General features: G+C 46.2%; 2 protein-coding genes across 2 annotated transcripts in view; one reads left to right on the top strand and one right to left on the bottom strand.

Annotated features, from left to right (window-relative positions):
• Window positions 1-837: 837 nt before the first annotated feature.
• On the bottom strand, window positions 838-17485 carry LOC119448227 (cullin-associated NEDD8-dissociated protein 1-like). Its single transcript, XM_037711648.2, has 6 exons — window positions 17364-17485; window positions 16065-16227; window positions 13197-13297; window positions 9993-10147; window positions 8054-8250; window positions 838-1100 (listed from the first exon to the last, which is right to left on the bottom strand). Exons 1-6 carry the CDS (start codon window positions 17477-17479, stop codon window positions 846-848), a joined length of 987 nt encoding a protein of 328 aa, XP_037567576.2. The 5' UTR covers window positions 17480-17485; the 3' UTR covers window positions 838-845.
• Window positions 17486-21070: 3585 nt separating this feature from the next.
• LOC119448225 (hsc70-interacting protein-like) overlaps window positions 21071-22900 on the top strand; it is a 13116-nt gene continuing 11286 nt past the window's right edge. Inside the window, exon 1 of the mRNA XM_037711645.2 lies at window positions 21071-21099. Within this exon, the coding sequence (XP_037567573.1) occupies window positions 21071-21099 (29 nt within the window). The remainder of the gene's footprint in view (window positions 21100-22900) is intronic.

Raw genomic sequence — 22900 nt, 5'->3', positions numbered from 1 at the left:
GAATATCTACATTAGCACAGTGTTCTCACCATGGTCAAACCCATAGACTAACACGTTCACTACAGCAGTACTTTTTGAAGTCTCAATTGCTGTGCGTCATGGCCACAGGTGGGTCACCTGTCGTGTTCCTCTAGTGCCTCGTGACCACCTGTGAGTCACCAAGGAGTTGTGCTCCTTAAACTTTCCTCAAGGTCAGACAGCGCCACAATGTGTCAGATCAGAGGGAACAAGAATTTCCCCTCTCCTTTGATTTCTAGCAAAGATGTCGCTTGCTCACTGCAGGAACGCTCTTCACAGCTGTGCTGTGAGAATACAGTGGAATCTCAATGATATGAATCTCTCAAGAGGGCAAATAAGTTTGTATCATCCGCTATTTGTATTCCTCAAAAATGTAAAAAATTGGGAAATAGGGATATCGGCAATGAATTGGCCGTCTTGCTCCAATTATCCCATCTTTTTTTTAGTTTTCACAATATCTTTCCAATTTCATTAGTTTCTTTTTTTTTAGTATCAGTCTGCTGTGTCACGACGGGCTGACATAACCCAACCAAAAATGCGACCGATGCATCGGCGCGGCCGCTCTGCCGGCCTGTCAAGGCGCAACAAGCACAGGAGGCCTCCTCACGCGGCAGCTCGACTGTTCGCATCATCCGCCGCGGTGCAAAAGGTGGTCGCAACATTCAAAATTTAGCGCATTCTAAGCTAATGAACTTGGGCCAGGACTTCAGATCAGGCGGGATCGCATCATTGAGATTCTACTGTAACTGCCATGGCCCACCCGTGACCCACACTGCTAGTGATAGTGTTAAGATGAGTATTGTCTAAAGGCATGACACCACATCAGCTCAGCAGCCAGTGGTACACCAATGTTTCCCAGCACTAGTACTCACAGGCAGCAGTGTTTCGATGTGCGGGTGGAACACCTGGGGACTGTGGTGCGAAAGCAGACACCCCAGGAAGGCAAGGGTGTCAATCTTCATGTTGGAACTGGATGCTCGGTCACTCAGCGAGAAGTGTAAACCAGGTAGCAGTGCTGGAAGATAGTCGGCCAGAGCACCAGGCAGCAGCAGCAGCAGCTCCGTCAGTAGCGCCAAGCAACCCTGCATGCATTTTTTTTTTCATTTTTACTGCACCTTTACAAGCAGTAAAGTACCAAAGATTTCACAAAACCCACACTGAAATTAAAATAAATTATGATGGAAGCACAGGTCACTAGGCAGTCACCTTGTCAAGCTACTAAACGTTGTAGCTTTCATGTAAAAAATAAATAAATTTAAAGACATTTCTTTTTTTATAACAACAGTGCTCAATGGGATTCATGCGACAGTGATGTTAATTTTACCCCATAGAAGACACAGCCATCCTTAATTACTTTTAATTTTACACCACACAGAACACAAACGCAGCCAATAACGCGATTATTGGAATGTGCGACACGTGTCCAGACTTGCCCGGGAGCGAAATGCTTCTGCTGATGGTCAAGCGTCAACTGTGCAGGGCCACGCTGCACGTGCCGCCTCGCTGGGTGCCTACCCATTTCTTCCACCTGTGTTGGCGACATCTCCCCTCATTTGCCATACACAACCCGGCAGATGAGTTTTTGTTCGCATGATTCTAATGCTGACGCAAAGAAGCCCGCAAAAACATGCAAAATTGTTGCAAGACTGGCTGCTTTGTATGTATTTGCAGGCTTCTTTCCCGCTCGAAAATACACTTACAGTAAAACCTCGATAATTCGAAGGTCGCCGGACCGCGAAAATTCTTCGAATTAAGCGGATTTTCGAATTAACCGAAATGAATAATAAAAAAAAAAGAAAACAAGCAAGAACTTGCCGCAAAAAGAAATCACCTTTATTTTCCATGTCCGAGAAAAATTACTCAGTGTAATCACCAATGCGGGATTATTTGGTGCGCTGGTTCGCCGCTCCTAGTGCCATGCTCTCCAGCTGGCTCAAAAAACGTAGCATACAAATATCACCCACACTGCACTCAACAAAGTTGCGGACGATGTTACGGAATCGATAACTGCCGCGAAAGCGGGCGTGGTGGTGCTTGACACCAAAAATTTGGACTTGCTGGATATTCCAGGACTTCAAAAATGCACCGTCAGGGTTCCCATTGAGTTCATGCATTTTCGCACCCAATTTTTCGGACGAATTGAGACCCCAAAGTTCGATTTTGCGGACTAAATAGCTCTTTCCGAGCCGCGCTACCCAATCTTGGAGGCCGCCATGCTGGATTTTGCACTGAATTGGATTCCAGTGGCTCGCTGTAGACTCCAAGATTGGAACGCGCGCTATCAATAGAGAGCTCGCGCGGCTCGAGCAACCCTCCAGTCTCGGAGGCCATGCTCGCTCTTCAATGGCTGACAAAATGGTCCAGAGTACTGCTCTTTTCCTTTTTTCTTAGTAATGCGCTCAGCACTATCGTTGTAACCATTTATTGTGGGATGTTTTTTTATTGCGACAACAATTATATGGACATTTCAAGCGAATTTTCGCCGTCGGCGTCGCCGCCCTGAAGTTCCATACAAAGTCCAAGGGCGACAAAATCATCGCCGCGCGCCCGCCGTATGTGCGAGTGACAGCGCGCGGGGGACGCGCGCTTTCGTGGAGAGCGAACGCACGGCGGAGCGTAAACGCGACTTCCTCCCTCATGCGAAAGGCCGTGGGGGTATGGGAGGGGGGGGCGACTTCTACTCTTCTAACAACTGCGTACTTAGCGCCGAAGTGGTTTCTCGCGCGCACCGTATCTTGAAAGCGATCTCCAGGCGGCTCTGACCTTTTGTATGCGCTGTGCTCTCGCCGCTCAGTTTCCGTTGAAGCGATAGACCGCACGAACCTTCGCTCGCTGCGGCGGCCATGCTCGTTCGCGCGCGCTGACACCACGCTTGTTAATGCAGTGAGTCTTTTTTTTTTTTCCTCTCAAGTTTCGGTTGCTATTTTGAACGTGGCGTGTACACTGAGCAGGTGTCTCGAGGAGACGCATGTCTCAGTGATCGGTGCTACTTCCTGTACCTTCGCGAGAGCTAAGCGGTGCGAAGCTCGTTTCTTGGATCTCCATGGCGAACTCTGTTGGCGGAGATCGCCAACGCGGTGACGTTCGTGTCGACTGTACACGGAGAGGACGTCATTGCTGCGCAAATACAAGCAAGTCGATCCCCTCCAAGCGTAGTATGAGGCAGGGCATTATTAGAGATTTTTTTTAAGCCGCACTAACTTTTTTTTTCGGCCGAACGAGCTTTCCGGACTATTTTTCAGTCCCCACAAGCTCAGAAAATCGGTTGGCGACTGTACGGAGCGCCCTAACCTAACCGCCACACGTTGCTACTAGCCGGAAACTTCGAATTATCCGAATAGAGCCGCGTGGGCCATTCAAATTATCCGGTAGAATTTGCATTGAGAATGACGGGGACCCACTCAAATTCTTCGAATTAACCGAAATTTCGAATTAACCGAGTTCGAATTATCGAGGTTTTACTGTATATAGCACGTATTGAGAAACAGGAAGCTGTATCGGGAGTTTTTTATGTTTCTTTACAATTTTCTCATTGACACTTTTCATCTAATTATAGTATTTGAGAAATTTATTAAGTAAGACTAATTATTAGGGGTGGTCATTTGAAATATTCGAAAAATAGATAATTAAAAATGTTCAAATATTCGGTTGGATATGAATATTTGACTCAAATCAAATATATTGCTGGCTGGGTGGGAGAAAAACATGGTTCTCAGCATTTGTTTCTATCTAATATGACAATATTAGGGCGATATTGTACTGAATTTTATGATCAATTCGTGCTGCTAGCAAAATTTCACCTGTAAAGCACACTTAGCCATTAGCCACTAAACGTGTAAACTTGGCGCGAAAGCCAGCCTCTCAGTAGCAAGGGGCACGGGTTAGCGGACCGCGAGGGTGCACTTTTTTTTTTTTTTTTCAGTGCCACCCAAAATTCTGAGCTTATTGCTCGACAGCAAATGCGATGAGTGAAGACTGGCACAGGGTCAAATGGCTCAGAGTTTAGGGGCATTTGATGCGGTGTAATAAGGCACAGGCTGCCAAGGACAGCTACTGGGAATTACGTAATTTTCCAAGTTAAGGGGGGAGGCGGGGATGAAAATTAACTTTGTTTCTTGGCAGAAAGTGCTGAAATTTGGCACACACACTGTACATTGCAATAGAGAGGCAAATCTAAAATTTCATTAAGATATCTTAATTAGTTTCTGTTTTATAAGAATTCACAAAAGTTTACAAGTTCCTTGCTCGTTGAAAGCCTGGCACAGTAACGAAACATGCCAGGGAGCTGCCTTTAGTTTTAATCTTTGCTCAAAAGAGTACTACAGGGTACAACAGTTTCAAAATTTTTTTAATCCCTTTATTTTTTTTTACACAGAACATCATGTTCACCTTCACTAATTGTACCAGAACTTGTCACTCACAAATTAGCATGTAGAAAAAAAGTAAGCCATCAACAAGATACTGAAGACTGTCATACCCTCAAGCACACTTCAGGGAATACATAAAAACAAACGGGATCAAAATCGGTCGAGCCATTGTTCTATGCTTTCCACGAGTGTGGTGACCGACAAAAAAAAAAACACAATTGAGAAAACGGGTTGCAAAGTTTTGCAAGCAGCGCAGATTTATTGGAACGCATCAAGGCTGTAATATTTGGGATCATTGCTGTCAGGCATCTTCTTGCACCTTTGCCTCGCCGTTTGGTGGGCATTTAAAATTTCATAGCCTGGCTGGTCCATCAAATAGAGCTTCCATTCAGTTGCGGACACCGCAAGAAGGGAGTCGCGAACGCTGCATGCTCGCGCTTCTGCAGTCACCGCTGACACGAAACATGGCTCGAGGCGTGTCCGACTGGTGCGCCGTTCGGGCGGCTATTTCTCCGGTGAATCTTCGGTTATCACACTGTAGTTCGTCGACGGTTGGGGTTCGCTCGGAGGCGGCATGTTCGTGTCACACGATGCATCAGAAACTGAGTGCACCATCTTTGCCGACGATGGTGACCTTCGACTCGCGTCGATACGATCTCGGCTGATTCGCGTGGCCGTAAGCCGAGGCGCGGAAGCCTTCGTTGGCGCGTCTTCCGTCGACTGCGTTATCAGTGCCGATCACACAGGGCGATTGTCGGTTTCGCTGCTCGAGTCACACGGTGCAAGATAGCGCGGCCCGTAATCCACGGTGCAAGTAAGGTGGCACGTTCAGTCGGGTGCTCCTCCGCTTATCCCACTAATTGCCGTATTTTTCTCGCCGTAGGAGGCTCGCGCTTCTGTATTCCGAAGGCGTGCTTCGTCCAAAATCTATTCTCGAACGAGCAACGGTCCATCACTAACCTGGGAGCTCTCAGAAATCCGAATTCTGCGTGTCAAGTGAAGACGCCGGCGTGGTTTGCGAAGCGGACAACTGCGGTCGCTATCATGCCCGCTGCCGCAGCAGTAACCAATGGGGAGACACCTTTCAGCACAGCAGCCAATCGGAGGCCCGCTTTCATCGTAGGGCCTGTGTGACTACCTTCAGCAGACCCATACTTTTTTTGTGCTTGTGCGTTTGTTATAAGATGGCGACGACCGACGAATTGAGAAGCGGAACGGCGAAACTTTGAGCTTTCGAACGATACCAAGATGGCGGCGCTCGGTGGCGGGAAATACGAGATATGGCTCCGTGAACTGCGGTGATTTTGCGCGATTTAAAGCTGTTTTCTCACCCTGCGCACTGACAAATTAATTTTTTTCGGGCACTTTTTGTGCGTTTTCATCCAAACCATTTTGATACAACATAGATTAGGCGTTGCAGATACCAAAACACGTGGTTTCCAAAAATAGATTTTTCTCGCGATTTCCGCAATCTGATCCCTGACCCCTTAACATCAGCCAAATACACAGTGTTTTAGTATCTTCTTCTACTTCTTTCTGGGATTTTACGTGCCAAAACCAGTTCTGATTATGAGGTACACCGTAGTAGAGGGCTCCGGATGAATTTCGACCACCTGGGGTTCTTTAACGTGCACTACAACCCAAGCACACAGGTGTTTTTGCATTTCACCTCTATTGAAATGCGGCCGCCGCAGCCGGGATTCGATCTCGCGATCTCGTGCTCAGCAGTAGCTGACTGAGCCATAACGGCTTACTAGTATAGTTTTTTAACATTGAAAATGTAATTGCAATGTTGCAATACAGTAGCCGACCGATTTTCCGGACTTTGCGGGGACTGAAAAATAGTCCGAAAAATCTAGCAGTACGAAAAACCGAACAGACCGAAAAACTCGCCCTCCCCTCCCCTCCAAGAGAAACAAAAATAATGAGGCTTAGAGCGGCTTAAGAAAAATGTCGCAGTTTCACCCAAAAGACGGAGCATCGATCACGATAGCAAATTAATAGACAGCGATACGAAGGATGTTAGTTTTATCGGCCGTATAAAGTTGTAAATATGCGCTTACTAACTAAATAAGTACGGTGTCACGCGCGCACAGGTTACATGAACACATCTCGCTCGATGACCGCGGGCAAATTGACCTTCACGCTGTCTATTCTCTCGCTTCAACGCGAACGTCGAAAAACAAAACAAAAATGAAAAAAAAAAAAAAAACGGCGCATACGAAGCTAGTGGCACTCGGCGCACGCCCTTTGTACCCATCGCAGATCGTGGGCGCACACTTCGGCTACATAGCAGATCGCTTTCAAGATACGGTGCCTGCGCGGCAGCTCCGTCGGCAGCCGCAAGAGCAGAATGCAACTCCCCACCGTCTCCGCCGCCTTCTCCCCGTGCCCCGCGAGCGAACGAAGCGCGCGCGCCTCCAGCCGCCTTCCTCTCTCGCGTGGTTGAGATTAAATTGCAGTTGCCGGCTGACCCTCGCAAGCTTTCACCCGCACACAGCGTACGGCGCAACCGAAAGTTAACAAAAAAAAAAAAAAAAGCAAGTGCCGCTTTTTGGATCGTTTTGTCGGCCAAGGAAGCGTGGGCATGGCCTCGGAGACGAAAAGATAGCATGCGTCTACTAATCTTGAAGGCTATACAGGGGGGCACTGGAAGCCAAGCCCGGCCAAGCCAGCGGAAAATCCAACATGGCGGCCTCCAAGATTGGGTAGCGTGGCTCGGAGCGAGCGATTTAGTCCGAAAAATCAAACATTGGCACCTAGATTCGTCCGAAAAATCGGTCGCGAAAATGCATTAGCTCTATGGGAATCCTGCCGGTACATGTATGAAGTCCGGAATACCCAACAAGTCCGAATTTTTGGAGTTTGAAAAATCCGTCGGCTACTGTATACCAAATTAACCCAACTTGCTAATAAATGCATGTGCATATCATTATACGATATTCGATCAATATTCGAAGCTAACTATTCGTATTCGATTCGAAAACTTTGATATTCGCACACCCCTACTAATTATGTAATTAGGCAGAATGCAAAAAATAACCTGAGTATCTCCAAGTGATGGCAAACAACATTACCTTGGTTCTGTCCAGCTACGTGGCATTTGCATACTTTTATTATAGTTTGGTGCAAGTTACTTGGGACACCCTGTATATACAGTTGACGACCGAAAATTCGGACCACAAAAGCAAGCAAAAGCAAGCAAAAAAAGTAAAAACTGATGTCAGATTCGTTACTGTTGCATTGTGCGCACAGGAAGTGTTCCTATTGGCCGACACAGATGAGAATTTCTGGTGTGCGTTTCGCACGTATTTTGACAGCAGCAAGCAGGGCATTTGTTTATCCCATTGACATATGGCGATTGCCATAGCTGCGTCTCACTGACTTGCATTTCTTTCGTTAGTGCGTCCAAATTGCAAAATTGTTGAACAGTACCAATATGACAGAATGGTCTCATCAAAAACAATAAAAAAAATATTATTGCATATGTATTGAAAAATCGGATGTTGACTGCAGTGGAACACTCATCAAACATTATTTATGAACCCAGCTCCAAGATAGACTTCTCTCCGTGAATTTGTAGTGTGAGCAGCACTATAGGCATGCTTCACCTCGGAGTCTTCACCTCGGAGGCAGCTTCACCTCGGAGATATATGGGGATGCCTCACCTGGCGGGTCTTCAGGGCACGCTCACGCAGGGGCCTCTGAAGGCCCCTCACCAGAGGTCCCACTTGGGCCGCAACCAGGGTGCGTGGGTCGTCACCACTGAGGGGGCCGCCAACACATGGGGTGACGAGTGGTCGAGTCTGCCGCAACAGTGCAATGTAGGCTTGCAGTATGTCCACTTTCACATTCTCTTCTCGCTCTGGAACAGCAAGGACAACGACGGCGATGAGTTAGCGCCGCAACCTAAAACACAACGAAGCACATCACACAGGCCTTTGCAGAGATGACCAGGTGCTGGCCCCATCTGTACCGACTGTTGTGCCACTCAGAAAGATGGGTGCAGACAGCTCTCCTGGTTAAGCCACTAGCTTGTCGGCACCACAAATCTTACTCGCAAGCAGCATCCACTGATGCATTTTTACAGCGTAAGCTGTTATGGGCTTATTCCAATTTCGGGTCGCGATGATGCCGTCGCCGCCGCCCCGTAGCCGCTATCGCCGGAAATGCGACAAAAAAGTACCCGCTCTCCGCCGGGGTCGAACCCAGGCCCGCTGCGTGGGAGGCGGATACTCTACCACTGAGCCACGCAAGTGCTTGCTATCCGCGAGCGGGAAAATGTACTATAAACGCGCCCTATGCAGGCGCGCAGGCGCAGACGACGAGATGCGATTCAGAAGCAGAACGCAAACAATGTGGTCCCAAGCCTCCGCCGGTATGGTGACTCCATCTAGTTAAGACGCCGGCAAACGCGACCTCTCAGACACTGCAAATTTTGCTGCCGCCTTAACTAGATGGCACTAACATACCGATGGACGCTCGGGATCACGTTGATTGCGCTAGATTGGGCGCGTTGCAATGGGAGCGATTGTGACAGCTGTAGTTGCATTGTCAGCTGCTTGGCTGGGCCAAACGGCGCTAGCCATCGGCGAAGGAACGCGTTGGCTTGCACGCGCGACGGCGTCCCAAGCGCATTCCAGACGCATTCACTCAAATTACTAGGTAGTATTGTCGAAACGCTCGTCTAGCTTATGCTGTGACTGTGCTGCGTGTGCCGCGCAGGCCTGGCATTTTTTGTTAAATACCACATCTGGGTTGCAGTACATGCCTATTTCATTCAAACTGGATGATAGTATGCATCTGCAGTGACACTGTACCAAAGAGGTATGCAGTGACTGCTATCTGTCCTGGGAAAATTAACAACCAACAGTCACGGGCAACGTCACCCTTGTAGCAGAAGATTTCAGTCGCCATCCTCTTTTTCTTGAAGAAAATCTACTTTCCCATTCCAGCACCGCAGCAGACGACGCACACTGCAGTTTCATTACAGAGAAAATGGGCAAATACTGCACCCCCAAATGAGGTCTAAACCCCAAACACTCTCAAAGGATGTCCTATGAGAAATCTGGGCACTGACAAGCCAACAGTTTGGACAGGAAACCCATGTGCACCCATCACTTCAGGTGATGCAACAGTCAGTATATGCTAAAGACAACTTTGACACTGTCATGCACATAAAGGACAACAGCAAAACCCTACAGACTGCACAAATGGTCACTGACACCCCACCATTTTGTTACCAAATAAGCCTGGTCAGAGTGAAAGCTTGACAATGTAACTGCAATTATACTCCACTATACGCATACATAGCTGGCGACTGGCAATGCAAGCACACAAACAGTACTGCAACACTACAGCACAGATCAGAATGGGAAGCGTTGGCTCCTTCAGGAACCCTGGTTGCGGCCCAAGTGGGACCTCTGGTGAGGGGCCTACAGAGGCCCCTGCATCAACATGCCCTGAAGACCCGCCAGGTGAGGCATCCCCCATATATCGACTCCGAGGTGAAGCATGCCTATGAGATCGCATAAGCTAATGCAGATCCCAAGAATTTTATCCAACCATGCAAATTGGCATTGCATGAATAGATAGGGCAACACAAACCTTTGAAGCGTGCAATCAATGCAGGTGAAACTACACGGTAGAATTCTGAGAGCATTTCGTGCCTGGTGGCAATGACTGCCTCCAGGCATTTCGCTGCAGCCCGACGTACTTTCCAGCTCATGTCATCATCATCACTATATTCATCTTCACTCTCCCTGCAAGTAAAAAAAAATAAAATCTGGTGACATCTCTGATGGAGATACAATGTTCAGTTACCAAAACTTTTTCGCAACAAAGAACTTGCAGGAGCCAATGACTTAATCTGCAGTTGTTTGCAGTAATTTGAGATTTCTGGAAATCCCACAAAAGAGCACATGCTTTTGATGTCTTCACCTCTCAAGGTTTGCAAAGTTCCAATGCAAAGCATCCATGTAACAATAGGGTTGTGCAGAAAGGCTGCAACATGAGCTGAGATAATTCATGAGACAATATATAATAATGAATATCCTCATTACAGTTTGTGATAGTCACAGTGTCCAAAATTCCATGAAGGCCTGAAATCTATTATTAAACTGCAAGCAAACCTTCTTGCTTGTCTTAAACTAAATATAAACCCTGCATTCAAAGTGTCAAGACATTTGGGATGTATTTATGCTGCCATGAATGTATAACAGCAGTTATCAAAGTGTTTAATATCACTACCCACTTCTTTAGGCAATACAGTTGAACCTCGTTATAAAAGAGTTGCATCGAACACGAAAATATCTTAGGTATATCTGATATCCATTATAAGCATATATTCGCAACATGTTGATATTGGCGTAATGTTGTGGTTCAACAGTATTTACCAGAGTTTCAAAATGAAATGTTTTTCATTCTGGTTTTAGTTTCGTTCCACTGAAAAAAGTTCCGTTCCTGTTCTGCTCCGGAACGAAAAAAAAAAAATCCGTAACGGTTCATAACGGTTTTAGTTCGCATGCAAAAATTTTCAAAGCAAATTAACAATAAGAACATAGTATTCTTTTTTCTCACTAATTGAATTCTGAATTCTGAGATCATGCTCAGTGCCTTGACTACTGCCTTGAGCCAAGGCACTGAACGTGATCTCAGAAGCAGCACGTCATCGAGTGTACTCGCCGTATTTCGAGACCACTGTTCCGATAAAACAAACATAAACGAACACAAACGAAGGATGAAACTTTGGTAACAAAGCGTTGTACCCATAGAAAATGAAACGATAAGGGTTAGCATGCAAGCCCTGGGTTTTCTACGATGCCGATCTGCTAGTGCAGGGGTTCTCAGGTACGTTCATCCCAGAGAACCCTGCTAAGCTCCATAAAGTGCCAAGGAACCCCCCCCCCGATTTAACCGAATTATCGAGGGTATCAAGAAAACAAACAAATGCTGCACTACGTCAACACGCTTTTATTTACTCAATGAATCGTCAAGTCTTGTTTCTATTTAGCACAAGACCAGTGCAGAAGCTGAAATTCTCTTCATCTCATGACTGATTAGTGCTAGCAGTGGCGAAGGCCTCGCGACATCCTTCGCGGCGCGCGTTTTCATCTGAGACGCGCTTTGCACCAACGGGCGCACATCCCGATTATTTTTTCGCAACTCAGCTGCTTGCCAACAAATTGTCCGTCCATCGCGATGTAGCCGGTGCTTTTTATCTTCGACAGCCTTGCACTGAGTAAAAGCGAAACTACTGCTTGCCGCAACCGCTGTCGACGAAACCGCGGCCGCTATCGATGCGATCATGGACGGCGACCTTGCGGTTCAGAAGGCAGGCGGCTGACAGACGCACTAAGTCAAAACGAAGCTACCTTTCGCTGCAAGAAGAGCGGACGAAACTGTGGTCGCTATCGACGCTGCCATGGGAGGCGACTACGCAGTTGTGAAGGCACGCAGCCGACGCGCGCATCGAGTGAAAAAAACTATTTGCCGCAACCGCTGCGGACGAAACTGCGGTGGTTATCGACGCGATCAGAGATAGCGACTACGCACTTACGGAGGCACGTGACTAGCCGCGAACGCGGTGTTACGCGTGGCGGTGTTACGCGTGGCGATAAACGCAAGAATAGAGGCTTTAAAGGCACAATTAGGCACGAAGCGCTTCGGCGTTGCTGTCAGTCACGTGCCGCGTACAATTGCCGCTGCGGACCACGGTGCAAGCTGAGGACCACGGCGATGCGGACTGCGCCGCTTCGTTTCGGTTGGACGCTACGCCGTTCTTGCTCTTCTGCGGCTCGCATTTGCGGTGATTCCGCGTTTTTTTTTTTTTTTTTCCTCCAACGTATACGTCAGTGCGCACGCTATCGGCACCTACCCTATCTACAAATAGGAGAAAGGCGCATGGTGGTAAGTTACGGCCTCCGAGATTCAAGTGCGAAAGCTTAGGCGCGCTGCCCGTTCTCAGAGGTTGGGTGGCTACAAGCTGCTTGCGTATTTATTGCCCAGTTCGCGCGTTGCTGTTACGCACTGTGATGTGCTTTTTGACACTCGGGCACCGTAACTCGGGCATGAGTAATGGAGGTTCTTTGGATCAAGCGCACCTCATGTTCGCCGTTTTAGACACTTGTCGAGAGCGGGACCAGGGAAAATTTATCAGTGGCTCGCGGAACCCCGAGCAGGGGCCTGCAGAACCCGTAGGTTCCACGGAACCCACTTTGAGAACCCATGTGCTAGTGCACCGAGTGGCAGGCTTAGATTATGGAGCGCTTGACCGGCTATCACTCACACTAAGCCTGCCTGAGATACGCGCGCTTATGCGGACCCTCGAAATGCACGCTAATTCTGATGGTGCCTGACGTCGGTTGTTTCGGATTGCTGACTTTCCCCTTGAACCGAAAACCGATAAAAAAAAATTTGGTTGCACTCCGAAACAAAATAAGAAATAACGTTTCAGTTACGTTTTCGTTCCGATCAAAAATAGTTTTGTTTTGTTTTTTCATTTTCGTTCCCACACACTGGTATTTACAGCTTCAAAAATTAAATTGCTATATTTTAACTGCTTCTTTGCCATGATGCTTCAGAAGTGTTACCTTATAGAATCAGCTGGACATAAGGTGTCGGTGCAACGACTGTTGGAAGGTAAGCTTAAGTTAGTAGGTCACTTTTCTTTCCATTTAGCATATGTGACAATATTTTCCATCTAGTTTTCACTATAAAGAAACAGCTCTGCCAAGAAAAAGGCACAGGCACACTATACAGGTTCAACTCGAAAAATCTCTAGCCAATAGAAAGCACTGGATTGCAGCTCACCCGCCAGAATCTCTGTCCATGTCCATAGAATTCTCATCATCCTCATCATCATAGTTGTAGTTGGGGTCATAGCAGATATACTCCAGGCAAATCTTCATTATCTACAAGTCAAGCAACAATGCCTTGGTTTATAAAAATGCACACACGGCAACAAAAACATATCAGACAATTACATGACAGGTGCGGCAAGAGCTATCCACAAACACGGAATATTCCTTGAATTTGCAGATACACGACCATACGGCAAAACTGACTGCAATCCAAGCTGCATAAAACAAACTTACTTTTCTTACTCAAACCATTCTTTGGCATAGCAGTTATAACTATTTCCTGGCTTAGCAGTATACCAGGAAGAGTGCCTAAAACATATATTTTTGTATTTGTATGAATCTCCATAATGACAGAAGTAATAAAACAAACTAAACAGAAGCATGCAGGTTAAATGTGCATAAGTACAGTCGATCCCGGATACTATATCAAACTCGGATATATCGAATTGTTGTCTACATCACACAGCTGCAATATTCTGTTGGAAATCCCATGCTAAAGTATAGCAATGTATAACACGTACAGTCTGTTTCACACTTAGGGGAAATCTCGGAGCGCATTGCATCGCAATGCGGCGAGCTCTGGAAACGGGTGCCGGAAGCAGCTCGCACAGGCTCAGACAGTCGAGACGCGTTATCTTGAACCGCGTCGACTGCTACGGCGGCGCGCGCTGGCCGCATCATCGGGAAGCGTGCTACTGTCAAGGGCAGTTCATCGTTACTGCGGGCACTGATCCGATAATGTTAACTAAACATTGTGCGCACATTTTTGTGTCTCCTTCTTGTCGCTGCGTATTACGGTAGCACACGCAGTGAAGAAATATGCGTGCACGCACTCAGTACATCGGCCTTTCGAAAGAACGAAGCGTGCTGACAAAAGAAGTGTGTAGAACCCCATTTTTGCCAATGAAGGCTCAGAGGTTGGCCTCGCCCAACGTTTAGTGAACATTATCGGCTCAGTGCTCGCAGTAACGATGAACTGCCCTTGACAGTAACACGCCTCCCGACGATGCGGCCAGCGCGTGCCGCCGTAGCAGTCGACGCCCCTCGGTTCAAGATAACGCTCCTCGACCGTCTGCACCTGCACAAGCTGCTTCTGGCAACCGACTCCACCGCTCGGTGCATCGCGATGCAATGCGCTCCGAGATTTCCCTTAAGTGTGAAACAGACTGTACCTTGAACTCCCATTCACCACCACATTCGATATATTGAACGCTGCATGACGACACATCCCTGCAAGTGCACTTCTCCTAACAGAGATGCAATCACTTCTCACGTCGTCGGACATATTTAATGCCAGCAAATTTGAAACAGTACTGTATTGTATTGTATAGATGCAGTCAACACAAGATTGAATCTGAAAGGCAGTACATGATACTGATAAAAATGAGCAGGGTGCTCTCAGTTTAGCTCGCTACGCATGTGCATGACTCATGCAAACTGCAGCCATTAGTTATTGGCAAGAGCAGATGACCACTCTGCTTCGAGAACACGAAAAACCTCCTGGTCCAATATGCGTTGTGATCATTACATCAGCGCGACCAACTCATGTTCAAAAAATAAATAAAAAATAAGTGAGCTTTTGAGCATCCGAGATGGCCTTGGAGAAGCAAATCAGTAAATTCCCGCTTTTCATGATCTCGGGAAAACTGTCTGCAACATGCAGAAGCCTCAGAAAAGCTTCAGATAGGCATATTTATATTTCGAATTATCAACATTGCAACTATTTCGTGATCCATATCGAGTTTGGTACTCGGAATCAAGTGTACTGCAGGAGAGCCTATATAAAGAAATTACCAACCCTTCCGCTACCGGAAAATAGGGATAAGCGAAGCTTGTCTTGGGTGCACCTCCCCTTCCCTTGTGTTATTCCGTGTCATTCTTTTGATTCGCTGATGTATTCTTTGTGTTTGACAGTTACGTTACCTGTGGGTTAGCCTGACCAAGGGGTCAGGTGCACCCAAGACAAGCTTCGCTTACCCCCATTTTCCAGTAGGGGAAGGGTTGGTAATTTTATTGTCGTGTTGACAACCATTAAAGACACAGGTGAAGTATGGCGGTGAACTACATGTTTATTGGTCGTCTACCACAGTGACAGAGGTCCCTGTGGTAGACGGCTATTGGCGGCATCATCTTTATGTTACACTCACACTCCGAACCATTTCGTTGCATGGGAGAATTTCACAAGGGGATCACCATCACCACCACCTCTATCAACACCACCATCATCGTCACCGTTGTTGTCTTCCTTGTTTTCTTCGTTGTTCGCATTGGTGCTAGGATTGCCTCGGCTTGGGCGGCTCGAACGGTAGGATCAGCGTGCCGACGACGGGCCCTTTCACGGGCGAGCTCTCACCAGCGCTCGTTGAAAGCTGCCCATTCTTCAGGGGTACGCACAACGCACAGCCGCCCTATCTGTTTTCAGAGGTTAAACTGAACGAAAATGAAGCCAGCACAGCGCATGCGAAGCCCTTTCCTACCTTTTCCCTCCCCGGCAGAAGCGAAACAGCTCCGATTGGTTGCGCGCCTATGCAGCTGTAATCTTTCTTAATGACTCACGCTCCGTAAACGCCTCGGTGTTTTTGCGTGACTACGCCGCCACCAAAATCTGTAACGCAATACAAGCTTCGCTTGAAAAATTTAAAGCAATTCAGCATACATTTCCGCAGAACCTGCTGCTGGTCACAGCCAGTTTAATTGTAATGAGAAATGTTGAAGCTTTAACATTTCTCATTAACCTCATTCATCAGACAACACTCCTCAGGGTGTAGTCACGGTGGTGATGGGAATCTGAACACGGTCCCTAGCGCCGGGCACTCACTGTGGGCACGTGGGGTGCCAGTTCCTTGGGGCAGCGACGAAGCAAGCTCTCGAAGCCCTGCAGGCAATGTTCCCGCAGTTCATCATCTTCCACTCGGCAGTACTCCACCATCAGGGGCATCAGGCGCTCCAAGTGGTCGCCCATGCGGTGTCCTGCCTGCCGACTGGTTTGTGAGCATAATAAATTAAATTCTGGGGTTTTATGTGCTAAAAATGCAATCTGATTATGAGGTACACCATAGCGGGGCACTCCTGATTAGTTTCGACCACCTGATGTTAACATGCACCAAAATCTGAGCACATGAGCTTTTTTGCATTTCACTCCCATCGAAATGCAGCTGCCACAGCCAGAATTGAACTCGCGACCTTGACCTCAGCAACACAACACTATAGCCAATTCACCAACGCGGCTGGCATTTGTGAACATGGGGGACAGGTGAATGCCATGCTGATGCACACCTTCACTACATGCAGCTATACACACATGCACATTAATACCCTAGTTATGCCAGCATACTAACTGTAACTGAGCTGAAGTTCTGATTTAATTTATTTTCAGTTGGTAGGTCAAGCTAGTGTGTGTGATTCTTGTAATGTTGATTGCCCTTTTGCACTGCTTCGAAATGATGAGTGTCAACCAGCTCGCCTAAATTGCCACCTTACTTTATGAGAACTAACACCCACAAGAACGAATGAAATAATACTGACGTGTATCTCCTACTCCCCTCTAACAGCGTAAAGCCAAAAGTTTTAAGTCACATGTTCAGTAAACAAATACTATGCTCAGTAGTCAACATAATGAGCAGGAAAAGGTATCTGCACTCAGTCATCTGACAAACAAATTAAATTGATGGCGCTGTTATGACAAGCACAATCATTGCCATTTAAATTTAACACAGAGATTACTACCAAAGTCATGGTAGTAATGTGGTAACTTTGCAACCTGAAGTTTCAAATGGGAACATCATAAGAAAGCATATGACATGCAGTACAAAATATCCCAATTTAAAACGTAGCGAAAGGCAACATTGGCATCCGGCTACAAAAAAAACCTACAGGGATTTCTCAAAAAGCAAGTTTTGCGGTGGATTAACAATTCATTTGTTTCCAAGGATTCAACCATGCAGAATTGCACTTCCTATCTAGTCTCTCTAACCAAGCTAATATGGAGGCTAATAATATGATTTGCTAAATGAATTATTCAAAGTAAAAGGCATTATGATAACATCTATGGCATTGAAAGGAGCGCCACTATCACAAAATAGGCTCAAGTTTCCAAATGAGCTCAAGACGCTCTTACCTTATAGTTCCTATGCACTGGATGTATGTTCTCGTGGTGGATGTTGAAGAATTTTTTGCCAGTTCTTCTAGCAGTGTGTCCATCAGCTTATTGAAAAGGCCTTGACTGCAGCTCATCACCAGATACCCTGAACAAAGGCACAAGCATGAATTTGAAACGCTAAGTCACACCATCAATGCAGTTGAAACTTTGGGCAACAGCGCAAACGACGACCACAAGAAGGGACACACGTACACACAAGCGCTCGTCCCTATTGAAGTGCCCTGTTTGGCCCCGTAAAACCTTCATAGGAGCACGTGAAAAGACTGCAAATTAAGCCGCTCAGAACTGTGGCGTCAAGTTCAACTTTTTCAGGACTGGTTGCGTCTTTTGTGTTCGAAGGACCATCCTGACTGGCTCGCGATTAAGAAGCTCGCATCTTTGAAGCGCCTAGCGGCACAGCTCATGGAGTGCAGGTGGAGGTGCATCTTGAATGACTTGCTTCGGTGTACAGAAGACAAGAAATTGATGCAAGATGGAAGCAATGTCAGCGTCATGGGGGACGTCCACATACCAGAGAAGATTATGCGTCTTCTGCAGAAAGGGCCTAAATTCGGGGCCCAACCTGGTGTTCCCGCCCATGATCTCATTGCACTTAATCGAAAAGTGGCCGATAAGGCTACAGATGATAATCGGGACCGCTGCCTTCTTGAAGGTGTTGACTGCCTGCGAAAGTTTGCTCCCAAAGCCTCGGACTCGCACCAATGTACAGTGTTGAATGAAGTAGTATCTTTTTTTAAGAGCAACAACCTGATGCTCACGCAAGCTGATAAGGAGGGGGGGTTCGCCGTTTTACCCAAGGGTATTTACAATGAAAAAGCGTTGGCAGCGGTTAATAAGAACTTTGTCCCCGTAAGGAAATGTGAAGTGCCGGTAAAACCAAGTTTGTCGAGATTTGTAAGCAGTTAGACCTCGGCAGGCTTGCCAGGGACATTTCTAACAGCAGAGGAAACGCCTTGAGGGTTTTTTTCACTGCCAAGACACACAAGCCGGAAGTTCCGTTTAGGACTATTGTTAGTGAAGAGGGATCGTGGCAGAAGTGTGTCAGCCAGTTTTTGTTAAAGAACCTCAAGACGCTTGTTGTGAATGACCCATTTCTTGTCAAAAAATCAGCCGCAGTAGCACAGTTTTTAGAGGGAAATGATCATGATGGTTTCAGTTTTTCTGTAGATGTGCAGGACGTGTTTTATTCGGTCCCGCAGAATTAATTGTTAGTGTGTGTCAAAGAGAGCATTGAAGATAACGGTGACGTATCCTTCCAGAACACCGTCGGTGTGTCTATTGACAATTTATGTCTTTATTGCAGTTTTACCTAAACTCTACTTTTATTGTATTTGACGATCAACCGTTTTTGCAGCGCAATGGCATCTGCATAGGGCCTTGCGTAGCCCCTATTCTTTGTGATATTTTTCTGGCCAAGGTGGACGATGCACTAGAACAGGTGTTTAATGGGGGGCCGGTTTTAAAAACCTTTAGGTATGTTGACGATTTTTAGTGCTTTGAAAAAGCAGTCCTCCTCCACCTACTCCTTCCTCTATTGTAGGTGAAGTTTATCTTCTTTTAGCAAACATGGACGAGGGTTGCGTTTCACCCATGAGCTCCCGGATTCTTCTATTTTACAGTTTTTTAGACCGTAAAATCACGTTCTGTGAAGAACACGTTTGCTGGGGATACTACCCCGGGCTAAGAAGGAACTGCTGCCCTATGACTCGGCACATTTCAAGACAATTAAGAGAGGAATAGCGGTGACGTGTATGGAATCGGCTCTCCAAAAAATCGTGCCACATCAGATGACGCCTAGTTTTAATAATCAGGTAAGCCGTCTTTTGGCTGCAGGGTTCCCCGTCTCGGTCTTGACCGCCATTTCTGAAACCCTTCTTCAAAATTCAAGCGTGGAACGGGAAGTACAACGGCGGAGGATCACCGGAAGGCACATAGACCTGAGGTGGTCCCTTACCATCCATAAACTTTCCCACAATCTTAAAACGGTGGCAAGTAGGCACGGCGTGCCAATTTGTTTTTCTGCCCCAAATCAGCTGGGACAGTTGTGCCCACGTATCTGCAACACCAGTAAACGTGGATGCCAGAAGAACCACCAATCGCCGTTCGTCAAATGTTCCACTGGAGTGGTTTATTGCATTCCCATGTCATGTGGGAAGGTTTACGTTGGCGAAACTGGTCGCTGCGTCAATGACCGTTTAGGGGAACACGCTCAAAAACTTAAAAACGAGATGACAATACGCACATATAGTTGCGCACGTTAGCATGGTACTGATTGTGAGGCCCGGTTAAAAGAGACAAAGATTCGAGGAAAGAGCAGTGACACAACCGCACGCACCAGTTTAGAAGCCTACCCATTAGGAAGTTCGGTAGCAAGTGCTTCAGCACCCCTTCCCTTGCTCTCTTTAATGCTGAATTTGATATTCTCGATACGGCTATCGGGGTTTCAGATTGGAAATAAAATACTTGTTTGCGTTTTGTTGCGCTTGGTTGGCTGCTTTGCGCTTGCGTTGTTGGCACGAGTTACCCTTGTTATGGTTTTTCCCCTTTCCCTTGCTTCAACCTGGCATATATAAGGTGCGCTATCCTTGCCATAAAACCAGTTGTCAGCGTGTGTACGTGTCTCCCTTCTGTGTTGTGGTCGTCTGTTTGCGCTGTTGCCCAAAGTTTCAAGATGTACCAACTCGTCCAAAAGAAGTATTGATCAATGCAGTTATTGGAATATTATGTGGCAACTCGAATAGATGAGCAAAGCACTGCAAAACATCACAGGAGATTTTAAAAAGCAAAAAATTGAGTACTCGGCACGTCGTGTTGAGAACAGTATACACCATAACTGCCTACCGTCCCAACTTGACCCTCCCCCACCCCACCGTTTCGTTGCATGGGAGAATTTCACAAGGGGATCACATCACCACCACCTCCATCAACATCACCATCATCGTCACCCATCGCCCCATCCTGTTTGTCTTTCCGTTCATAGCCATTTCGGCCATGAGGAATTCCAGCGACAGCTGAATTATGTGAATTATTGAACCCCTTTTTTGCTACCTTCCACTCAAAACGACAGATTTGTCAACATTTATAAAGCAAAGTAACAACAAAACACACAGACACACCACACACGAAAACACAGAATATTTCACATCACCAGTCAGTTATCTGTTACTGTTCCATAATGGATAACTCTTTTCGAGATTAAGCCCTATAGATAAATTTGAAAGTTATTTTTATTTACCTTTCTTCAACTACTAAACACCGTTTGTTACATAAAATACAACCACCTTTAGAATGAGAGACATACTAGTATAAGAAATAAACTTGGAAAGAGTCAATTCTGTAACACTGTAACAGTGAACTAACATGAATTTGATGAATGCAGTAGTTGTGAAGAGCATATGAATTTACTATAACTTCTTGTCTAACTGCACCCAAATGGGGCTTTGGTTTGCCTGAAGCGACAACACCCATCATATAGCCAGTCACCAGCCCAAGTTGACATACTATGTGATGTGCAGTCTGCAGTTAAAGGATGTTCCCAAATTGCTGCCTCAGGGTGTATTTCATTCCGGCCAGCATTGTAGAGAGCTTACATTACAGTTAAGATGACAGCTTCAAGCGTAAGCAACGGAACGCACCTGGAACTGCCTGTGAAACGTTTCTGCACTATGACGCCACCTCGCATCGACAAGAAAAGGCAAGCAAAAGCTTATACTATTGCTGTATTTTACCCCTTTTGTATCCAAACCTATGAAAAACACAACATCGCTTACATTAAGAGCATAAGAAAGGGTGACTATGTTTTCCCAAGAGTAGACAACCTTTCCTTCGAGCCGCCATCTTGTTCGTACAGCAAAGTAGCCCACATTGTTTTTGACTTTGATGCTGTCTACAGGAAGCTGTCTATTCAGCCATCTACAGCTAGTATGAGCCATGAGTGGTGCTGTGGGGAGACATTGGTGTATGTCCTCGTGGTGGATGTTGGCCAAAGAGTGACAAGATCTACGGGAAAGCAAGTATGGCTGTTAGCCAGCATGATTATGATTCCCCCCCAGTACAAGAATTGCCTAAACTTCGTCCTTTCTGACTTCTTGTGACTGCAATTGATCATACACACATTACATTCTGAGGTTTTACATGCCAAAACTCATTTTCATAGGAACAGCTCCCCTCATACTTTGTTCGCTTGTAATGTATCTGATGTGATTATTATTCTGCCTTTGTGTATCGTAGGAGTATGTACTGTACAGCCTGTTCCATTTTTACAGCAAATGTTAACATTCTAAATTCAGTCTCATGCTACATTGTATACCTGGTGTTACACTGTTTTGTATGGCTAGTATTGCTGTAGTAGTGTTGTATCAATGCATTGTGTTAAAACTTTTCCAAATTCTGGTAACTCGCCATGATGGAAATAATGTTTGTCTTTCCATTCATAGCTATTTCGTCCATGAGGAATTCCAGCGACAGCTGGAATTATGTGAATTATTGTACATGTGCACACACTGTCTGCTGTAATACGCCTTGCCTGGTCTTTTGGTCACATCAACCTATATATGTAGCTTTAGCCCAGAATGACCATCCAGCATGTAAACTGGAGATAGAACTGATTTGATATGATTTGAAAACCACAATACGATTATGAGGCACCAACTGAACATATTCGACAGACTACTGCATTATACATGCAACCATTCGCTATGATTACACATGCACACAGATACTTATTGCCTTAATTCCTCTAGAAAACATGACTGCTTGAAAATTTAGGCAAATAAGACAGATTAAGCGCAATAAATGCACAAGAACATCTGAGGCACAAGCACAAAGATTAGGCAAATCCGCCTACTATTTATCATTTCCATGGTAGCTGAACAATCCTAGCGGCAGAGTTCCCACTAGTAATTTTTATAGGACTCTGTACGAGTGTTCTAGTATACATATAAGTAGCTTGTCTCCGCAAATGGGTGTGTTCTGGCCTTAGACGGCTAAATAGACAGCAATACGGACAGCTGCCATCTTAAGTTTCACTCCTATTCCAATAAAGCGGCAAGGCAGCTTCGAAGACAGCACTGAAGTCAAGAACGACGCAGGCTACTTTGCTGTTCTAAGAAGCTACTTTGCTGTTCCCCCCCCCTCTCAGCAGCCTACGAAATCCCAGCAAGAAGTTCGCCTGTACACAAAAACATATTCAAGTTTTCTTGTGCGCCGAAGTAAGCTACATGTTCTTTTCTTTTTTCATAGCTTCACACACGCAAAGTTTTAAGATGCGTAATAATGGTTTTCTCAAGCTTGTTTCGTCTACATGAGGAGGCATGATGTCCCGGAGATGTTTTATAGATGTGTTCCATTACTTGGACTCGGAGCTCTCTTCTGAGCAGTCTAAGACTGGCTTCAATGCTGGCCATAAGTGGAATGCACCTAATGTTAGAGCTCAAACTAATGCGTAGCAGCCTTACCATGGCAGTAATGGAGCGCTTCCGCACAGCCAGTCTCGG

This window comes from Dermacentor silvarum, chromosome 4 (assembly GCF_013339745.2).
Source record: "Dermacentor silvarum isolate Dsil-2018 chromosome 4, BIME_Dsil_1.4, whole genome shotgun sequence".
Lineage (NCBI taxonomy): Eukaryota > Metazoa > Arthropoda > Arachnida > Ixodida > Ixodidae > Dermacentor > Dermacentor silvarum.
The sequence above is the reverse complement of the archived record's forward strand: the minus strand, read 5'-3'. Positions and strand labels throughout refer to the sequence as shown.

Excerpts from the sequence above, each read along its gene's own strand:
- LOC119448227 (XM_037711648.2), bottom strand. The coding sequence starts at position 17,479 with ATGAGCTGCAGTCAAGGCCTTTTCAATAAGCTGATGGACACACTGCTA. Across the intron at positions 10,148-13,196 it reads ATGGACAGAGATTCTGGCGG|GGAGAGTGAAGATGAATATA; the intron begins GTGAGCTGCAAT and ends TTTTACTTGCAG. Across the intron at positions 1,101-8,053 it reads GTGCCCTGAAGACCCGCCAG|GGTTGCTTGGCGCTACTGAC; the intron begins GTGAGGCATCCC and ends AAATGCATGCAG.